The sequence below is a fragment of the Hibiscus syriacus genome, unplaced genomic scaffold (assembly GCF_006381635.1).
Source record: "Hibiscus syriacus cultivar Baekdansim isolate YM2019G1 unplaced genomic scaffold, ASM638163v2 tig00009840_pilon, whole genome shotgun sequence".
NCBI classification, from domain to species: Eukaryota; Viridiplantae; Streptophyta; class Magnoliopsida; order Malvales; family Malvaceae; genus Hibiscus; species Hibiscus syriacus.
In genome coordinates, this window is record NW_024062202.1 from 303,039 (window position 1) to 323,141 (window position 20,103).

Genomic DNA, 20,103 nt, shown 5'->3' on the forward strand with positions numbered 1-20,103 from the left:
ACCGGCTTTTGTCTCCGGTCATGTGTCTTGAGCATCCACTATCAAGGTACCATGAATTTGAATTTGTTTCCCGTGCCTTGTAGCAATGCTCCTTTCCCTACAAACATAGATTAATTTTTGATTTTTGGTACCCAAATTCTTTTGGGTCCATATTCATTAGTTTCCAAAATCCTAGTCCCCTTAGGTATCCATTTGTGTAGGATATCTTTATCTTTAGTAGTAATGAGTCCTTTAGGAACCCATATACTTCTAAAGATTTTACCATTTAAGGTTCGTTGAGGATTTCTATGATTGTAGTTTCTAAAATCTTTTCTAACAAAGTTGGATTTTGAATTTTCTCCTTTTTCAAAATGTTTTGTTCCAACTTTATCAAAAGAAGTTTTAAGATCATCAATTTTCTTTTGATGATCATCATTGACCTTTGAAAGTAAATTTTGCAAATCTAAATTTTTCTTTTCAAACTCTTCTAGTTTGATTTGCAAATCTTTGATTTTACTTTCAAGATCATTGTTGGTTTTGGATATGAGTTTATTTTCATTTTTCAACTTTGAAACATCATTTTTATATTTTAAAAATAATTTCTCACAATCCGAAGCCAACCCATTATATTCCTCTAATAGCTCATCATAAGATAAATCATCAAAATCAGATGAGTTAGAGGTTACCTTAGAATCTTCCCCGAATGTCATTAAGCACAAGTTTGCTACTTCTTGTTCTTCTTCATCGGAACCTTCTTCATCGCTCCATGTAGCCACATGAGCCTTGTGCTTATTCTTTGATTGACCCTTCTTCTTCAATTGTGGGCAATCATATTTGACATGCCCTGGCTTTTTGCATTCATAGCAAATGATCGGGTCCTTCTCTTTTGGTTCATCTTTGAGGCCTTTATTTCGTTTGAATTTTCTTCCTCGATAAGGTCTCATCATTTTTCTGAACCGTTTGGCAAACAATGCCATTTCCTCGTCATCATCATCATCATTAGAATCACTATCATCTTTTGTGGATTTGAGAGCAACTCCAATGTTTTTCTTTTTCTCCTTCTCCTTTGGTGTCTCTTCAACTTTATCAAGGTCCACCTCATCTTCAAGCATCATCTCATGAGTGAGGAGTGAACCGATAAGTTCTTCAAGAGTTAAGGACGATAGGTCCTTAGACTCGATGATTGCCGTCTTCTTTGATTGCCATGATTTTGGGAGGGAGTAGACTAACTTCCTCACAAGCTTTTCATTTGAGATGATCTCTCTATATGATTTGAGACCATTGACAATCGTTGAAAATCTATCCGTCATAGCTTTGATGTCTTCATTTGGTTTCATCCTGAAATTTTTATAGCTATGTGTTAGAATACTAATTTTTGATTTCTTTACCTCATCGGTACCTTCATGTGTGACTTGAATCTTGTCCCATATTTCTTTGGCGGTTGTACACGATGAAACTCTTCCGTATTCATCTGGTCCAAGAGCACAAAAAATAATATGGATGGCTTTGGAGTTGAGCTGGAACATTTTTGTCTCTCCTTCACTCCACAATCTTGGATGAGTGATAGGCTTGATGTATCCTTCTACTACTATATTCCATGCTCCCATGTCACTTGCTTGAATGAAGTACATCATTCTATTCTTCCAATAGGCATAGATAGCCCCATTGAAGAAAGGAGGCTTGTTGACGGGCATCGAATCGAGACCGGAGTCGAAGTTTGAAGCGGAGGCCATTGATGACTTTGATAATCGATATAACTCTTCCCGGATCTACTCAAGAGATGGTTAAACCTTCAAATGAGTCAAGCTCTGATGCCAATTGTTGAGTTAATCGATTGACGAAATCGGCCAAGAGGGGGTGAATTGGCAATTAAAAATTTCAGTGGAAGCTTTTGCAGAAAATTGAAAAGATTTGCACAACGATTTAGAGTGGTTCGACTTTCTCAATCAAAGTCTACGTCCACTACCTTAGCTATCCACACTAAGGATTTTCCAACAAATTCACTAATTTGTTCTTTCTTTTGAGGCCAAAGAGATAACCTTACAACTCCCTCAAGAATATACCCCAATTATTGATAACACTCTTTTCTCAAAGAGAAGATTACAAATTTGCAAACTTACAAGAAAACCTCACAAGGTAAGATGTTTGCACAATTCTAGAACAAAGAAAGAACACTCAAGAATAAATACAATTGAGTACAATAAGTGTTCTTGAAAGCAAAATGAATATTGAATGAAAATAGGCTTGAAATGCTCAAACTTGAGGTTTGATGCTTTCTCTTTGATTCTCTCTTGATTCTAGTTGCTTGATGTTTCTTGTTTTTGATCAATGGCTTCTAAGCTTGCTTAAATACACCTTGAATCACTTCTGAACGTTGGGGATGATTAGAGAAGATATTATAGCCGTTTTAGTGTGAAAACATTTAATAAAACAGCTTGGAGCGTGGGGGGAATCGGTTCCCTCTTGAAGGGAATCGGTTCCTAAGTGTAAAATTCAAATATTTCGACCGTTGTACAAGGGGGGAATCGGTACCCCCTTGGGGGGGATCGGTTCCCTCCGAGCATACTGGAATTCTCGGAGCAAAACTGTTTAGGGGGGAATCGGTTCCTCCTATGGGGGAATCGGTTCCCTCCGAGCATTCTGGAAATCTCGGGGCCAAAACCATTTAGGGGGGAATCAGTTCCTCCTATGAGGGGGAATCGGTTCCCTCTGAGCAATCTGAAATTTTTGGCTTTGAATTGGTTCGAAATACTTTGTAAAATTATTTTGAAATTGTTTTATGATTAAAACTTAATTTTACACTTAAGTAAGGATTAAAAATGATTTTTGAAATATTTGGAGTAATGTTTTGATATTCGAATAGTTATATCGAATATACTTAGAAAATCATTTGGAAAATCTTAAAATCCATTTAACTTAATTTGTTATATCGAAATATCAAAATGTTTCAACACTCTTCAACATAGATAAGCAGTGTCGTCTTCAACACCAGATTATCTCCAGATTCAATCGACTTTCTCAACAAGAAGGAACAACATAATCTGAAAGCAGCCAGAACTCTTCGACGTGGATGAGCAGTGGCGTCTTCAACACCAGATTATCTCCAGATTGACTCGGCTTCCTCAATAAGAAGGAATAACATCACCTGAAAGCAGCCAAAACTCTTCAACATGGATGAACAATGTCGTCTTCAATGCCAAATTATCTCCAGATTGACCCGACTTTCTCAACGAGAAGGAACAAAGTCGTCTTCAGCGAACAATTTACTTGAAAACGGCCAAATATCTTCAACGTGAATGAGCAGTGTCATTTTCAACATCAAAATTACCTCCAAAAAGAATGTCATCAACAAACAATGACTATTCGAAGAAAGAGGGACCAATCGAAGATAGAGAAAAACTTGTTTGAGGAGTGAGAAGATGTTCATAAAGAAGAGCTTGCTCAACCTCAATATTTGCATTTAAATAGGAGTGAAGAGTTCATAATAAGAAGAATTTTGAGCTTGAGACTTGTTGACAGTCCAAAAAAATTGGTGTTTTATGTCTTTGCTCTATTCCTGTTTCACAACAATGAGCAAAGAGAGGCAACTGTAATCACCAATTTTTTACCCCACATATATGCTTGCTGCAACACCATCCCGAGCTCCCCCTGCCACCACAAGCTCAACTGTAGCACCAAATCCAACACTCCACGCAACAACAATTGAACAACTTTTTTTTATTAATTGAGAGATATGTAAAATTGGGTTATAAAAACCCAAAAAATCAGTGTAAAAAAGGGTCCCTGATTTTTCTCTCGCCCTTCCCCCAATTTTTTTTCTTCTCTTGGAAAATAAGAGAACATTTTGGTAACAACAAGGAAAGCAAATAAAAAAAATTCAAAGGTATCTCTTCATCTTCTATTTTTCGGCAACTTTCTCTCTTTCTTAGGATTCTTTTTTTGAAATAAAAGGAGGGAAGGGAAGAGAACATTTACCTTAGCGAATAGGGCCTCGATGGAGCCGGGTCACCAGTTAGAGCGTGAGTGAGCCACTGTCGAAATGTGGTGGCCGATGGCCGACCGTTGAAGACCCATTGGTCTTCTTTGGGTGAGCGACCGCATGTGAGTGAGGGAGCAGAGGAGTTTGGTTTTTTTTAGTTTAGGTTTAGATGACATATATTAGGTTAGTACTTAGGTTTTTGGATTAATTCTCCATAGGTCCCCCATATTTAAGCGTATATTTCCATTTTGGTCACTAGTTTTCAGGGTCAAATCACCATTTAGGTCATCTGAACTTTGCCGTGTTTTTATATTTTAGTCATTAGGTGCCTGTGTTGTTTAGTTATTATGATTTTGACATCTTATTGCATTTTATGTTTAATTTGATCATCATTTCGGGTTATGATTTATTAGCAATTAGTCACTATTTTTTTTTATTTCATCTTAGTCACTAATTAATTCTGTTATCTTTATTTATTTATTAAGTTAATGTGATACTTTAAATTTATGCATTTTAGTCACTGTTTATTTATGATTTGATACTATTTTTTTTGTTGCATTTTGGTCTTGTATTTTAATATATGTGTGTGTCTCATATTCTTATGTATTTTATGTGTATGCACCATATGTATATATTTATTTAAAATGTCTTTATATTTAATAGTACTTTACAACATTTACTCGTATATTTTCAAGTTTCTTATTTTGAGTTTAGTATTTTATTTCTTTCAATTTTGGCCCTAATTAGTTCATTATTGTATTTATTAATATTTATGATTCATGCTTCAATTTTTGGTTGACTTATATTTTGGTCCTTTGTTAGTTGTAGATATTTATTTATCTTCTTCAATTTGAACATGTTTTTTATTTCCTGTTGATTTAGTCTTAAGATAATTTTTTATTTGATTATTCTATTTATTTGATGTTCGATTGCGCATTTATATTTGTATTCGATCTAATCCATGTTTAACAATTTTCTTTCGTTTAATTTTGACTTACTATTTTTGCATATGTTTATTTGATATATTTTGACCCTTATATATTAATGTGCATATTTTATCCTTTTTAGAACTAGTATTTTTGAAAAATTTACAAAATATTCATTTTTATTTGCCAACATTTTCAACGTCTCTTGCTCGACTATTTTCACGAAAACTCTATCGTAGAATGGATGTAAAAAAACACTGCTTGATCGAAGTAGTGTGATTCGATACGACATTCGATTGCAAAGTGAACTTGAAATAAGTCGAGTTTATTTTTATAAAAATGATAATTAATCCATTTTTATTCAAATGATGCAATGCATGTTTTTTCAAAGAGTAAGTTATTTTATAAAATTACCGATATTCAATTTAAATTCGATTTGTACCTTTTGACAACGTTGAGAAGGGGAACATTTCTCGTATAAGGGAGAAATAGATGAGATAGCTTTTCCATTGGAGGATGTGCAAATCTCGTGATTTCTTCTCAAATTAAGAAATGTTCCCTAATAATAATTCGAAGCAAATTAATCAATGTTTGATAAATGGATCATATTCTAACTTTATATTCGATTTCCTAATTTTACTTCATCGACAATGTATATGCAACTAGGTACCAATTTTGTGCGCTGTGGGATACTTATATTTTCCCACGCGTAATCGACTCACAAACCTAAAAGGAATCTTTGACAAGTGCAAATAAGTTTTTTGTCTTAAAAATGATTTTTTTCTTAAAATTGTTTTAAATGACGTTTTAGGTATTCGAACTACTTAGCCCAAAGGTCGATAGCGACTCCCAAATCAATTTAATCAAAATAAACAAAAAAATTTTAATTTTTCCAAATAAATCGTAAATTCGAGGTCTTCATCGAAAACTTGTTCGTTCATCAAAAAAAAGATGTAACGACATGAAGGTTGCTATATTTTGTTCAAGGCACATTGACGAGAAAAAATGGCTACACTTGCCAAGATTCAGGAATATTGAAAAACACTACAAACTCCTTAATCACTTCAGGTGTTCCTAAAATATTCGGGCCACTCTATAGTAGTACAAATTAACCTATACTTAAAAATAAAGTTAATCTATATAATAAAATCTTTGACTAAGTTAATCTTTATAATAATTATTTATAAAGAATGCTGGTAGCAAGAAAATTACCATTTTTTGGTAAAATTTACATGTGAACTTAAAATCACTATTATATTAACTATTTTGTATTTTTTACGTAAAAGAAATAATTTTTTTTATAGATTATGTTAGAAAGGAGCAAATCATCTATTACTATGAATCGTCCAAATATCCACGAAAATGAGATTAAAAGGAAAGAAAGAAACAAAGAAACCTGATATAGTTTCTAGGTTGTACCACCAAGCAGAGGTGTCCATGTGGCAAACAGGAAGTGGTGGTATGGAGCCAATGGGCATTTGGCTCTGATTTCCATTAAACGGTCTCCCTTTCTCATTTATCCGTCGTAACTTTTCTTCCGCCCCGCCCACAACCCAGGCCGGGTACTTGTTGAATTCAAAACACAAGTTACGGCTTCCCAATCCACCTTACATAAACTAACATTTACTACCAAAACCTAATCTCTGGCTTTTCCAAAACTATGCCATCTCCAATCCTGCCCATATCAAACCACCCTTCCTCCTCCGCACCGGTGGTCAAAGCTAAGATCCATGATGTCCCATCGACAACCCTCCTCATCTCCTCCCAATTCGACCCTGAAAAGGCCATTACTCCTCTCCTACGTAGAGCTTCCAGTTACAATTCAACAAGCAACGACTCTATTGTTTCTTTTGCTAACAACCACCAGCAGAGATCTCGCCTAATTCCCAGCGATAGTTCCCTCGCTTTGTTATCCGATCAGTCTCCCCGCCAATCTATAAGCCGGGAAGTGGGCCATGATGCTTCCGAGACCTTTCTCCTTTCTCGATTATGTGTGAAGCTTCTCGGCTACCTCCGGTATGATTCATTTCCTGCCAATTGTGATGCTTTATATGTTTATTTGTTTTGCTAGTGGTTTTGAAATTCTTGTTTTAATATGTTAAATCTTTCTCATAGATTGAGTGTCATGAGCTTTTGTTTGAGGTGTTCTGATTCTTTCTGCTTTGTAAAATGCTTAAGTACTATTCCTGGGATCCAGATTCAGCGTTTCATAACAACTTTTATTTTGATCGGATGCTGCCAAAATCTTTGTACTAGCGTAGAATGATAGAAACAGGAAAAGAAGGACCAGATATTTGGTTTTAGTGGCTCCTTGCTATGTTTTCTATTTATTAGAAAGCAGAATAGGTTTCCTTTACCGAATTACTGGGGTTGGAATGTGCTGCATATCTTTTTATTTATTTATTTTGATAAATGGGTGAATACAAGGTAAATATTTGTTCAAAGACTCTCAACCCCTGCCGGTGCTCATTTTATGATATTGATTGATGACCATTTATGTAAAGCTCCCTACACGCCAGTTCTTCATTTCTTAAAGAACTTGTATAGGTTCAAACACATTCCAGACATGAATATGGAGTACGATACTCCAAATAAATGAAAAATATTCTCAGAGAAAAGCCCATATTCGACACTAATGGTCAAATCCAGGTATCATATTCTATTACATTTGAAAATCTGATAACGATTATTGAGTAAGCTTTACTTCTAGTATCATTAAGACCCGTTCAAAGTTTTCAAGAAGATATGTAGCACTTACATCTCAAGGAGACCTAGAAGAATCTTTGTCCTATAGGTAGCACAAAAGTGAAGTAAGATGGTTAAGCTGAAATTGAAGGTAAATTTTTCGGCATGATCAGAAAATGAATTAGTTGGCAGAGTAGTGAAGATGTAGGAACAGAGTTTCATGCATTGTAATTCAAGAAAATTCTTGATGAATGCAAGAAGAATATAAAAGAATTTTTTAATGAGATACAATTATTTAACAAACCCAACTTTTGGTGTTGGTCAAGAGAGGAGAGTAGAAGTATCAATGCCCGCACACAAGGCTTCGAACTTCAAGATCATTGTGCCTTTATCATTTTTATGTCACACAAGGACTTGGAGATTTTTTCTTTTTTAAAACTACTGTCGGCTGAGATGCTAATATCACTTTTATGTTAAACCTTTTTATGAGATGCGTTCTAATCTTTTACTGTTTTTCAGGGTAGGCTATAGATGGATCACAAAATTTCTTGCTCTTGGTTGTTATGCATTGTTACTTATGCCAGGTTTTATTCAAGGTTATACAAATATTTTCCATATATTTATTTATTACTGAATTCGTTTCTGGTTGTTGGTTTTACTACTCGATATTTGCATCTAGTAGGAATTTAAACCAAAACGTGATTTATTTGAATAAAAGTGCATTAATTTAGATTTGTATAGAAGACTCATGTTAGATTGTAGTCATTTTGCTCAATTATGATTTTCTTTATACCAATCTTCTTGGAAGCAAAAGGCAAAGAGTTAAAGTCACACAACCAAACAGAATTTTAATTTGTGACACTTTCTCTCTGTCATCAGTTTATATTTAACCTGATGGATCTGAAATAGTATAACGAACTTACTTTTCTTTTGCAGTTGCTTATTACTACTTTTTCTCCAGACAGGTCCGTAGGAGCATAATATATGGTGAAAATCCTAGAAATAGGTAAAGTTGGTAGTCTGTCTATTTCTTTTGTGCTCCCAAGTAATTTACTTTGTATATCCTTGCAATTGTACTGGAACTTTCGGGCATGTATAAGTCAAATTTTGTTTGCAGGCTTGATCTTTATTTGCCTAAAAGCAGCCATGGTACGAAACCAGTGGTAGCTTTTATAACTGGTGGGGCTTGGATTATTGGGTAAGCAATTTGTTTTGTGTTGACGTCATGTACATGGTCATGTAGTAGAAATTCTCAATTGTAATGGCATATGGCTCTCCTTTTTTTTTTGATAGAAGTTGGAGGTCTCATTAAAAACTCCCTTCGTATTCGTTCACATACTAAGAAGTATGTTAACGAACATTGGAAGGAAGAAAATAGTACCTCATATTTCATTGAATAAAACACCCATTACATACGATACCACGAAATACCCTCAAACGAGGATAAATGCCCTGACAAGAAACATAATCACCTAAAATTCTCGCCTTCTCGACCACAAAATCTAGAGGCAACCACCCTATACCTAAAAAAACCTCCATCAAAAGGAAAACATCCCAACAGTTAATGATATAACATACAAGAAAACAACACCTGAAACCATTAAACCAAAAACATCCGCCTGTGGAGGGAACTGCACAAAATACCAACATGATTCAAAATCACCAAAAAATCATTTCGATAAGATGTCTTCAATGAACGAAAACCACACTTCCTTCCCTTCGATTAAAGTATCATTGCCACTTAATTCAAAACTCTTATCTGCTTTAAGTTACTTGGAAGATAAAAGACCCAGTTTTGTTGTGGAATGAAAAGTAACCCATATAATCCGAAGGGGAAGTATGATCTATAAGATAAAGATAGTGATCACTTCTCGTTTTCTCTTACAGTTGCCAAATTAAGTTCTGATCACTGTCATGGGCCCATGGCTACTCTTTCTGTCATTATACCTCTTTGGCTCCTTATTTGCTTTATGCTTGCTAATATATCCTTTAATTGTTTCATATATCTCTCTGTTTTTTTTAATGCAGTTATAAAGCATGGGGCTCTCTTTTAGGTCAACAGTTATCAGAAAGAGACATCATAGTGGCATGCATAGACTACAGGTAAAATATTTACTTTGAAGGCAAAAACTTTTTGTTGAAGAGATGACCCTATTTTTCTGGATCAAGACATGACCAATATTCTTGATTTTTTTTCTCCTTCTGATCATCCTTCTTACCATATGTTTGTTACTGTAAACTGATTGTTGTTATTAGCTGGCCATTCAAGCATCTTAAGAATTGCATATAGAAGCCTTCGTGATTTGATGATCTCAAAATTTAACATGTTCTCATCTTTTATCATCAGCTAGACTCATGTTTAGTACATATTATCTTGCCTTCTGTTGGTCTCACATCGAACTTTAAAATGTGTTACCTTTGGTTTTATCAATTTTACTGTCGCCATTCATCCTCTTTTTTATATTTCTTCTATTCTCGAATTTCAAATGTAATTTTTCTTGATCAGCCATGTTTTTCATATATATTAAATTTATTCTCAATATTTTTCCCTACAAAGTCGCTAAGCTGTATTTTGATTAATGGTTCCAAGTGCAAAATTTTGCACCGCTCAATAAATAATATTTTGGAATAATGTGTAAATTCTTATTGTTTGGTTAGTTACAACATAACCACTTTACGTGGTGTAAATCTTGATATTTATAAGGATCAGTTCCTTGTTATTCAAAAACCCAATTGATCGCTGTTTTAAAATTATGCTTCAAGTTCCCTATTTCTCATAGTTGGAATCTGTATGCAGAAATTTTCCACAGGGCACAATAAGTGCCATGGTGGAAGATGCTTCTCAGGGCATCTCATTCGTTTGCAATAATATTGCTGAATATGGAGGTGATCCCAGCAGGTAGATGATCAGTAATGTTAACTTTTTTTTATTTTATTAATTTGGATCATTATATTTAATATTATATTCATGGTTATCTTTTCAGGATTTATCTTATGGGACAATCAGCTGGTGCACATATTGCTGCTTGCACACTTATAAACCAGGCAATCAAAGAAGCTAGCGAAGGCAGTACTTCTTGGAGTGTGTCCCAGATAAAAGCTTATTTTGGTTTGTCTGGAGGGTAAGTATTAAAATTTTATAATCGCGGAACTTTATTGCCTGCATGAAGTGGACATGGACACTAAAACAATACAGTTAATTTTTTCCATTTTTTGTTACCATTAATCTGGTCCTGAAATTTTAAATTAATTTTGAATATAGCTTTCATAATAATAATAATAATGGAACGATTTTTTGGTTTCAAATTTAATCAAGGTAAAGCACACTGATTGTGTTTATGTAAACATAAGCATCAAACCAAGTTTCTGCTTTGCCACTGTCCTTGGCTCAAGAACCTTAACTTGGTTTGATGCTTATGTTTTACAGAAAAATAGGGTCACTTGGCATGAATTTGTGGCACTCGGTGTTGCTCACGTCTATCTTTGGGTTCCTTGTTAATTGCTTCAAGTTTTTTTTTCCTTCCCATTTCCCCTTCATTTAGTGCAATTAGTTGTTTGGAAGGAACATCTGAGATAAGTTTTTAATGTTTATTATATGCAAAACAGGTTAGTAAATTATTATATACTAAAGCAATTCTCTTTTTGTGCTTATTCGTTAATGCTCAGTTACTCTAACATTCCCCGCCAGGTACAATCTTTTTAACCTTATCGATCACTTTCACAGTCGAGGTTTATATCGTTCAATCTTTCTAAGGTATTCAATTTCCAGGAAAAGCATGTTTGGATCTATTATGTGTTTGTTTTCCTCTGTTGAACAATTGTGTCTGCATTTTCATACAGCATAATGGAAGGGGAGGATTCTTTGCATCAATTCTCTCCTGAAGTATTGGTACAGGACCCAGACGTTAAGCCTGCTGTTTGTCTTCTTCCTCCTATCATTCTTTTTCATGGTACTGCAGATTTTTCTATTCCTGCGGATGCCAGGTATAAATCTGTTTTGTCAGTTGAAAATTCTAAATGTTGGTTCATTCTTTTTCGATTTTAATTATATGTGCATACAATAGATAAGGCCCTTGACAGTCATTGTATATTCTTCAGCATTCCATTGTACATTTGCACTGAATTTCCATTATTGTTGTGACGCGGATATGTAAACTTAATTTGCGTATAGGGTATTTAGTCCGCATATTAATATATTATAGCCTTTAAGATAATTTTAGTTTGTAATAATTGTTACATGGGTAGGCCATAGATGATTGAAATGTCCCAAGGTGTTTTTCTTCTTCTTATACATGTTTTTCTTACTTGCAGTACAAGTTTTGCAGATACACTTGGAAGAAATGGAGGGAAAGCAGAATCCGTTTTGTATGATGGAAAGACACACACGGATTTATTTCTTCAGGTAATGGAAGAAGTGACGATGCTTTTAAAGTGTCTGTTTGATTTGTAAAACGTGTGCGTATGTAATTAAAAATATCAGGATCCCATGAGAGGTGGCAGAGATGAGATGTTTGAAGATGTTGTTGCCATCATACATGGTGGAGATGAAGAAGCCCTTGCAAAAGATGCCGTGGCTCCTCCAAGAAGACGCCTTGTACCCGAATTCATGTTGAAATTGGCTCATAATGTCAGCCCATTTTAGACATTCAAAATTCATCATCTGTCATTGTCAGATGCTATGAAAGGCATAAAATGTGACAATGGATGTTTATAGATGACGATCCATCTTTTATTCCCCCTCCAATTCTGTTGTCCTCTTTGAAATCCTTTACACAGATTTGGGTAGCAGACATGAAGTTTAAATTAAAAAAAAGTTTGGGTAAATTAAACTCTTACTCATTGAACTTTATTTTCTTCTATTTCACTCACCGTACTCTCAATTTTTTCAATTGCTTATTGAATTTTAGACATTGAACTTTTTTAGTCACTCGATTATTTACTCAGTAACGAGGAGCTCATGTGGCTTATTTTAATAATAAAACATGCCACATAGGACATGATTAAAAAGATAAATTAAACGTTTACTCATTGAACTTTATTCTCTTTCTTATTTTACACGTTTAATTTTTTTTCAATTAATATAGGAACGTCAAATTAAGTTTAAGACCAACCCAGCATCGGCCCAATTTCCTTACCCTAACCTTTATTTTATCATACCCAATTGCGTTGCCCCCAAGCTTCCCTTTATGTGCTAGCTAGACTGGACTCTGAAGTCGCGGACAATCGGCATTGGAGATGGAGATGGAGATGGAGATGGAGATGGAAGGGAAGCAAAGCCGGTGCCTCGAGTAGGGGTGGTAGTTTTCGTGCTGAAGGGAAATCGGTCCTGTTGGGGCGGCGGCACTCCTCAATCGGTACTTCTACCTTCGCTCTCCCTGGCGGCCACCTGGAGTTTGGTCTTTCTCTCTCTCTCTCTCTCTCAACTTTACTAGTTAAATCAATTACTTTTGTTTCTCTTGCATTAATTAGCTAATTAAGTGGTGCAGGGGAGAGCTTCGAAGAGTGAGGAGCCAGAGAGGTGAAGGAGGAGACGGGTCTAGAAATGGGGAAAGTAGAGTACATACCAGTGACCAATAACATGTTCCTGGACGAACCCAAACCTGCCCATTACGTCACCATTTTTCTGCGTACAATGTTAGCGGATCCCGATCAAGTTCCACTAAACTTGGAGCCAAACAAGTGTGATGTGTGGGACTGGTATGAGTGGTGTAAGGATAAGCTGCCCCAACCTTTGTTCTGCCTGCTATATCAAATGGTACGAAGCGGCTTCAACCCCTTTCCATGAATACCCCCGCACATTACGTCCAAGTTGTTCCTATCATTCTCATCTCAAAAAAAAAAAAATGGAGTTTCTATCATTCTATGCATTGATATAAATCTGTTGATCCTCCATTATCAACCTAAGCTCCTCTTTTCCACCGCCCTTGTATCTGTAACGTTTTGGTTTGTCATTTTTTTTATCAAAGTATCTATCTGTTTCTCATATCACTTCTCTCTAAAATACATGTACACTCTTTCAATACATATAAACAACTTGGTTGGATAAACTGAACAAGATACATTAGCAGCAACTGGATCAAAAAAAAAAAAGACACGTTAGCATGGTTACACCCAATCCAATTATCGTTGTCTCATACGTATTTGAATGCAGGTATTCTCATTCCTCCAATGGGATTGTATCAATTAAAAATGGATGTAAAGTAATGATTCTCTCGTGCTTTATGCTTCCCCAGTTTGTTACTAAAACAATGGTTTAACATAGGAAGAAGGTTGGGCTTGATGAAGATTGATACTTTCCTTTTCAAATGGAAACTGAAGGACAATACTAACCATCAAATGACGCACGCGCATGACGCACCACACTACTTGTAATGTTTCAATCCCCAAACATGACCACCATAAAATAAAATATGCCACCATTGTCGAGATAACATTAAACTTTTTTTTTGAAAGATGTGTACTTTGTATTGATTAGGATACAAGGTACACCACCCCATGGACCTTATTGAAAAACCTCTCTTAACCTATTTGGAGGAAAAAGAGTAAACCATGAGGCGGAAAGAAAATGAAGCCAAAAACTAGCTCCTGAGAAACAACACGGCCTGAGAACCAGGAGACCTCAAATATACGTCTAGCCAGTTGTTAAGAAAACAGCTACAAAACGAAGACAGAAACCAGCCTTGGCGGACACAAAACAACAAGTAGCAAACAACAATCCACATGCACTCATGGACAACAAGAGGGCTACACTGGCCACAACAAGAACGACCAAGGCTCCAATTCCAGAATTCAAATATAAAAAACAGCCAGCTCACCCCAGAAGCCTCATGACCACAAGCAAAACAAAACTGACCACAAAACAACAATCACATAAGTCCACAAGAAAAACACCCTACCCTTCTAAAAGATAAAACCACCAAAACACCTCTGAGCCAAAAATACAACACCAAGGTCCAATCAGAAGCTTCTATAGAACCACATAATCAGGACTACCAACCAAAAATCCAAGTTGCCTGTCTACGGATACTACCTCCTGCACTTCAAGAAAAGCTTCAGCACACATCTGTTTTAAAACAGAATCTGAAATAGAAGTACCTGACAATTTAGATAATAGAAGATCCGATTTCTTCAAATTAAATTTCTTCAGCGCTTGACCTCTTCTTCTTTTTTCAGCTTTTGAAAGGACTTTACCTTGAATGTCCAGTATAGAACCAAATTTCTTCAACTTCAAATTTTTGGTAAAAGACCGATACGACAATACCAACGTCTCCTCAGAATCACACCCAACAGAAGACTTAGATAAAGTCCCCTCATCTGCTTTTCGGGATGACATTAACTCTATATTCAGGCTATCGACAAAACCCATGTTAAACGACCTAACCAAAGGCGAACAAGGGCTGTCAAAAACATTTTCCTCATGCCCATCTTCCAATGCCCCAAACAAACCCTTATGCGGAATGTTAAGAACCTCCACTGCAGCAAAAACATTCACCTCATGCGTAACATCCAATGCCGTAAATGGATCCGCATACAAAATATTAGAATCCTCCACAAGGTTTGAATTTTGACCAGCTCCTGCATGCGTCACCTTGCTAGAGCACTCATCATTATGGGACAAAGCCGTTTCTAAATTAAAAACATCAATTCTAGCTCTAGACTCCACTAAAGGGTCCACTTTCATCGATAAAATTACCTCCACCTCATGAGCAAAACCAGCTGCCCCACGACAAACTGCCTCATGCACAATATTAAAATCCTCCACTGCATCGAAGACATTCACCTCGTGCCCAACATTCAAAGTCGCAACTGAACCCTCATTTAAATTAATAAAATCATCCACTACAAATGAAAAGCCGCTCCTCTGACAAGAATCTGACAGCGCCACCTTGTTCGAGTATTCAACATTATGGGACACCGTCATTTCTAAATTAAAACCCTCTATTCCAGCTCTAGACTCCACTAAAGAAACCATATTCTTCAAAAAAATAACCTCCACCGCATTAGAGATGACACTCCTTGGCACATTGTAACGTACGCAACTGCCCCATGACGAGCTGTCTGGTGATCTGAGTCCTCAGCCCCTACCTCTGTGAAACGAGACTCTACCATTGCTATCTCAGCTACTGAAAGCCACAGACCAACACCAGCACACACACTATCCTTGAGCTCTATGATCTCTTGATGAACATCTTCAAAATGCGTGGAGTCAAGATTAACAAGGGAACTTACTCCTGCACATATCTCCAACTCAGGAGATTTATCTGGCGAGGCATCCTCAAGCTCACCTATCATAGTAACAGGGTAAGCTACTGCCTCTTCCAACAACATTAAATCTTCCCAGATGGAATCTGGGTTGAAAGAGGGTTCAAACTCTGAAATAAAGACTGTAAAAATCCTATTTCCGACTTACAAATCAACAGATTCCTCCACTCGAACTTGACGATTCGTAATGACCTGAAACAAAGGCCTATCAAACGAGCCATGATTTAAAGTTTCTTCCTATATGGAAATGAGCTCACCCCATTTTCTAGCAATGTTTCTGAAAGTTTAAGGACTCCACACAATCGGTGGGATCCCTTTACACGATAACCATGCCCGTCTACTGCAGCACCTCAAATTTTCCGACCGCACTTTCACTTTGACAAAACAGGTTTGCAACACCTCGATCTGATTGTTGAGCGTAAAATTCATACTATCTTCATCTTCAAAAATGATTAGAATAGCTAATCCACTTAATCTCATAATTCTCGAACACAAAATGTCTGCTTTATGCATTTTATCAGCCAACTCCTTCAATTTAAAAAAATTCCTGCACCATCCTACCAAACTATCTTTCAGAGTACAAAACTTATCCTCATCAATAACTCCAACAATGGGAGCCACTTTAGCAACCTCCACTCTACTCTTGGCCACAACTGGATTTGTAACAGAACATTTTTTCCTCCAGAAAGCTTCGCGAGGATGATATCTTGCCATAAAAACTCTAAATTTGTTGCCTTGAATCATAGATCTATCAACACAAAGGATAGCATTCCGATCATCCTCCAATCTGATAAAGAGAACAAAACCAAACCTGCTTCCACCCTTACTTCTTTTATTATGGATGAAGGAATCAACCACCTCACCATATTTATCAAAAAAAGCCTAAGGCTGTGATGATGAAGGAATTCTAGGATGTTGAAGATGATAATCGTAACACATTCTTTCCCAACAGAACCTCTCGCCTTACTCTCCATTCTTCAGACAACATTAAACTTACATCGCAATCACAATCACACGACCTTTAGCCCAATAAAGAATTACCCATATAACCAACATGCAAACACAGTTTTGTCCTCGTTTATATATTTTTCATCATGAACCCTAAATATAACAAATACTTCTAAAAAAGGGTTAAAAAAGCGTTGTCCCATAATGTTGAATACTCGAACAAGGTGGCACTATCAGATTCTTATCAGAGGAGCGACTTTTCATTCGTAGTGGATGATTTTATTAATTTGAATGAGGGTTCAGTTACGACTTTGAATGTTGGGCACGAGGTGAATGTATTCGATGCAGTGGAGGATTTTAATACTGCGCATGAGGCAGTTTGTCGTGGGGCAGCTGGTTTTGCTCATGAGGTGGAGGCAATTTTATCGATGAAAGTGGACCCTTTAGTGGAGTCTAGAGCTGGAATTGATGTTTTTAATTTAGAAATGACTTTGTCCCATAATGATGAGTGCTCTAGAAAGGTGACGCATGCAGGAGCTGGTCAAAATTCAAACCTTGTGGAGGATTCTAATATTTTGTATGCGGATCAATTTGCGGCATTGGATGTTACGCATGAGGTGAATGTTTTTCCTGCAGTGGAAGTTCTTAACATTCCGCATAAGGGTTTGTTTGGGGCATTGGAAAATGGGCACGAGGAAAATGTTTTTGACGGCCCTTGTTCGCCTTTGGTTAGGTCGTTTAACATGGGTTTTGTCGATAGCCCGAATGTAGAGTTAATGTCATCCTAAAAGCGGATGAGGGGACTTTATCTAAGTCTCTGTTGGGCGTGATTCTGAGGAGACGTTGGTATTGTCATATCGGTCTTTTACCAAAAATTGAAGTTGAAGAAATTTGGTTCTATGCTGGACATTTAAGGTAAAGTCCTTTCAAAAGCTGAAAAAAGAAGAAGAGATCAAGCGCTGAAGAAATTTAATTTGAAGAAATCGGATCTTCTATTATCTGAATTGTCAGGTACTTCTATATCAGATTCTGTTTTAAAACAGAGGTGTGCTTAAGCTTTTCTTGAAGCATGAGGTAGTATCCGTAGACAGGGAGATGTGTCAAGCCATTGACTACAGGCGTAATGCTATCGGCGGATGTCTCCTGCTGATGCAGTATTGGGCATGGTATCGATTTCCCTTTTTATGTCCCGTTGTCAAGAACCCATTCGTATTTCCGCTACTCCTAAGGTAATTATAAAACTGATTTTGTATATTAATAATTTTATACAGTGAATAAGAAATTATTTTTCTTGAATAGGTGGTTTACTGATAGGAAAAATCATCAGGAGGTACCTGATGATTTAGAAAAAAATAGAGTGTTAATCGATCAGAAGGCTGGCACACAAGTATGAATTTTAATGTTTAAAAATAGATTTTAGATTATAGTTATATAATTAGATTATTATTTTGATAAAAATTATATATATTTGTTTTAGTTTGAACGGGTGTCATATTCTACTGATGATGTGAGGGCAGTGATCCCACCTGAGTTGAGGGGCCCATCAGATGTTTGGATGGCGATAGTCCCTTTGATATGTTATGCGACCGTCTAGTGGCACTCCACTGATCGCGTGCTCCAGTAATTTGGTTGTTTTCAACCAATTCCGGAAGCACCTCGCAATATGGACGAGTTGCATAGCACAGATAGACGTGGTAAGACAGATACAGATTGGCTGGCGAGGCATCATACGTGGGTCGTGTTGTGGGAGGATCGATATCGGCGTCTTCCCCGTAGAGAGCCCATTTTACTTGACCTCTTAATGGTTGCTGATGGTTATTACGAGTGGTTTAATAGTAACGGGAAACTATTTATACTTCCCGAGGATTCATGAGGGCAGTCCTTTCCGCGACATCGACAGAGACGTTCACCGACACAGCACCATCGTCCCTTGACTCGTCAACGGAGAGCAGGTGCTTCCGGTTCATCCTCAGCTGCACCAGCAGGACCTTCACAGCAGCCATCGTATCCACCACTTACATACCATAACCATATATGATGCTGCCACCGCCTTTCCATTACCAGATGCCGCCACCGCCGCCATCACCTAGTTTTATGACCCCGCCGCCGCCGCCGTCACAGAGTTATATGACCCCTCCTGGAGGCTATTATGGGTCTATGTTTGCATATCCGACTTGGGGTTCATATGCTCACATTTTGGCGGGTTCAACCTCATCACCCATGGCCGCAACACAAACACCTCCTGTACAGTTTTCACACTCAACGATGTCTGGGTTTTATGGGTTTTCCCAGTTTTCGCAGGCCGGTCGGATAGTCAGTCATACACCTCGAGGGTCTTTATTCTATGGAGGTGCTTCATCGTCATCAGATCCTCACAACAAAATGTAACTGCTCAGGACGATGACGATGACGACGATGATGGTGATGACAGCGAGGAGTCACAACCAGTGATATGAAGAAATCCTCCTCGAGATCGACAGCCACCGCTCTGTGGAACACATTCGCGTCACAGGCATCGATATATTTTGTTTTTTTATACTTGTATTTAGTACTTTTTTATTGTAGTTATTTATTGGACTTTTTTATTGTAATTTTTTATTATTTATCATTTAATACTTACTTTGTTAATTTATCATTTAATACAAGTTATTGTAATTTGGTTATCATTTAATACTTATTGTATCATTAATATCAATTATTCGTTAATATAACGCCAACGTCTAATCTCGTATAATTGTATCGTTTTTTAATCTTCATCAGCGGTTATCGAATAACATTAACTTGAAGTAAATGCAAAGTAAAGTACACGAATTATTATTTGATAAACAACTACATCATTTCCTCATCAATTGTTACTTGATGACAACAGAAGTGGACATGTTTTTCTAGTGTGTCCTAGGTTTCTACAATGCCCACATCTTCTATCTTGTCTAGATCTTTCTCGAATATCCATATCGCAATGAATTCAATTGGATTTTGGGCAACCATGCTCCCTCAATAAACTCAGATTTGGTATAATCGAAAGCCAATCTTGAACCTCATCAGGGTCTTTGTCATTACCTATAGGGGGAAACTCAAATTCATATACCTTAAAAACTTCAGATAGTAAGTATGCGGGATCCATAAAACAATTATAGTCTTGACATGTATGCGAGCAAGCTGTTATCATATGAGAGCATGGATACTTCAGAGCTTGAAAAAACCCGCTGTCGCACGTTCTGTCCCTTAGATTTACTCTTAACGACACAACTTCAATCCCTTGAAGAGGTTGCGGCAACTTTGTGACACGAAACATTTCTTACCTTCTAAAGAAGCTTGTTACAG

At 36.7% G+C, this 20,103-nt stretch overlaps 1 protein-coding gene and 1 long non-coding RNA gene across 3 annotated transcripts in view; one reads left to right on the plus strand and one right to left on the minus strand.

Moving 5' to 3' along the window:
* Positions 1–1,386: 1,386 nt before the first annotated feature.
* LOC120203361 lies at positions 1,387–13,125 on the minus strand. The gene is made up of 3 exons (XR_005523811.1): positions 12,999–13,125; positions 2,412–2,413; positions 1,387–1,397 (listed from the first exon to the last, which is right to left on the minus strand). It is a non-coding gene; the product is annotated as an uncharacterized LOC120203361 (long non-coding RNA).
* Positions 6,438–20,103, plus strand: part of LOC120203360 (probable isoprenylcysteine alpha-carbonyl methylesterase ICMEL1) — a 32,837-nt gene continuing 19,171 nt past the window's right edge. Inside the window, exons 1-12 of one of the 2 annotated variants that reach the window (XM_039203672.1) lie at positions 6,438–6,900; positions 8,089–8,165; positions 8,506–8,575; positions 8,687–8,767; positions 9,598–9,672; positions 10,367–10,468; positions 10,554–10,691; positions 11,258–11,323; positions 11,410–11,553; positions 11,881–11,971; positions 12,050–12,231; positions 18,727–18,736. In XM_039203672.1, coding sequence (XP_039059603.1) covers positions 6,545–6,900; positions 8,089–8,165; positions 8,506–8,575; positions 8,687–8,767; positions 9,598–9,672; positions 10,367–10,468; positions 10,554–10,691; positions 11,258–11,323; positions 11,410–11,553; positions 11,881–11,971; positions 12,050–12,211 — 1,362 coding nt within the window. In that variant the 5' untranslated portion in view covers positions 6,438–6,544 and the 3' untranslated portion in view covers positions 12,212–12,231; positions 18,727–18,736. Of the gene's footprint in view, positions 6,901–8,088; positions 8,166–8,505; positions 8,576–8,686; positions 8,768–9,597; positions 9,673–10,366; positions 10,469–10,553; positions 10,692–11,257; positions 11,324–11,409; positions 11,554–11,880; positions 11,972–12,049; positions 12,232–18,726; positions 18,738–20,103 lie in introns of both variants that reach the window. The other variant, XM_039203673.1, reaches the window with a different exon arrangement.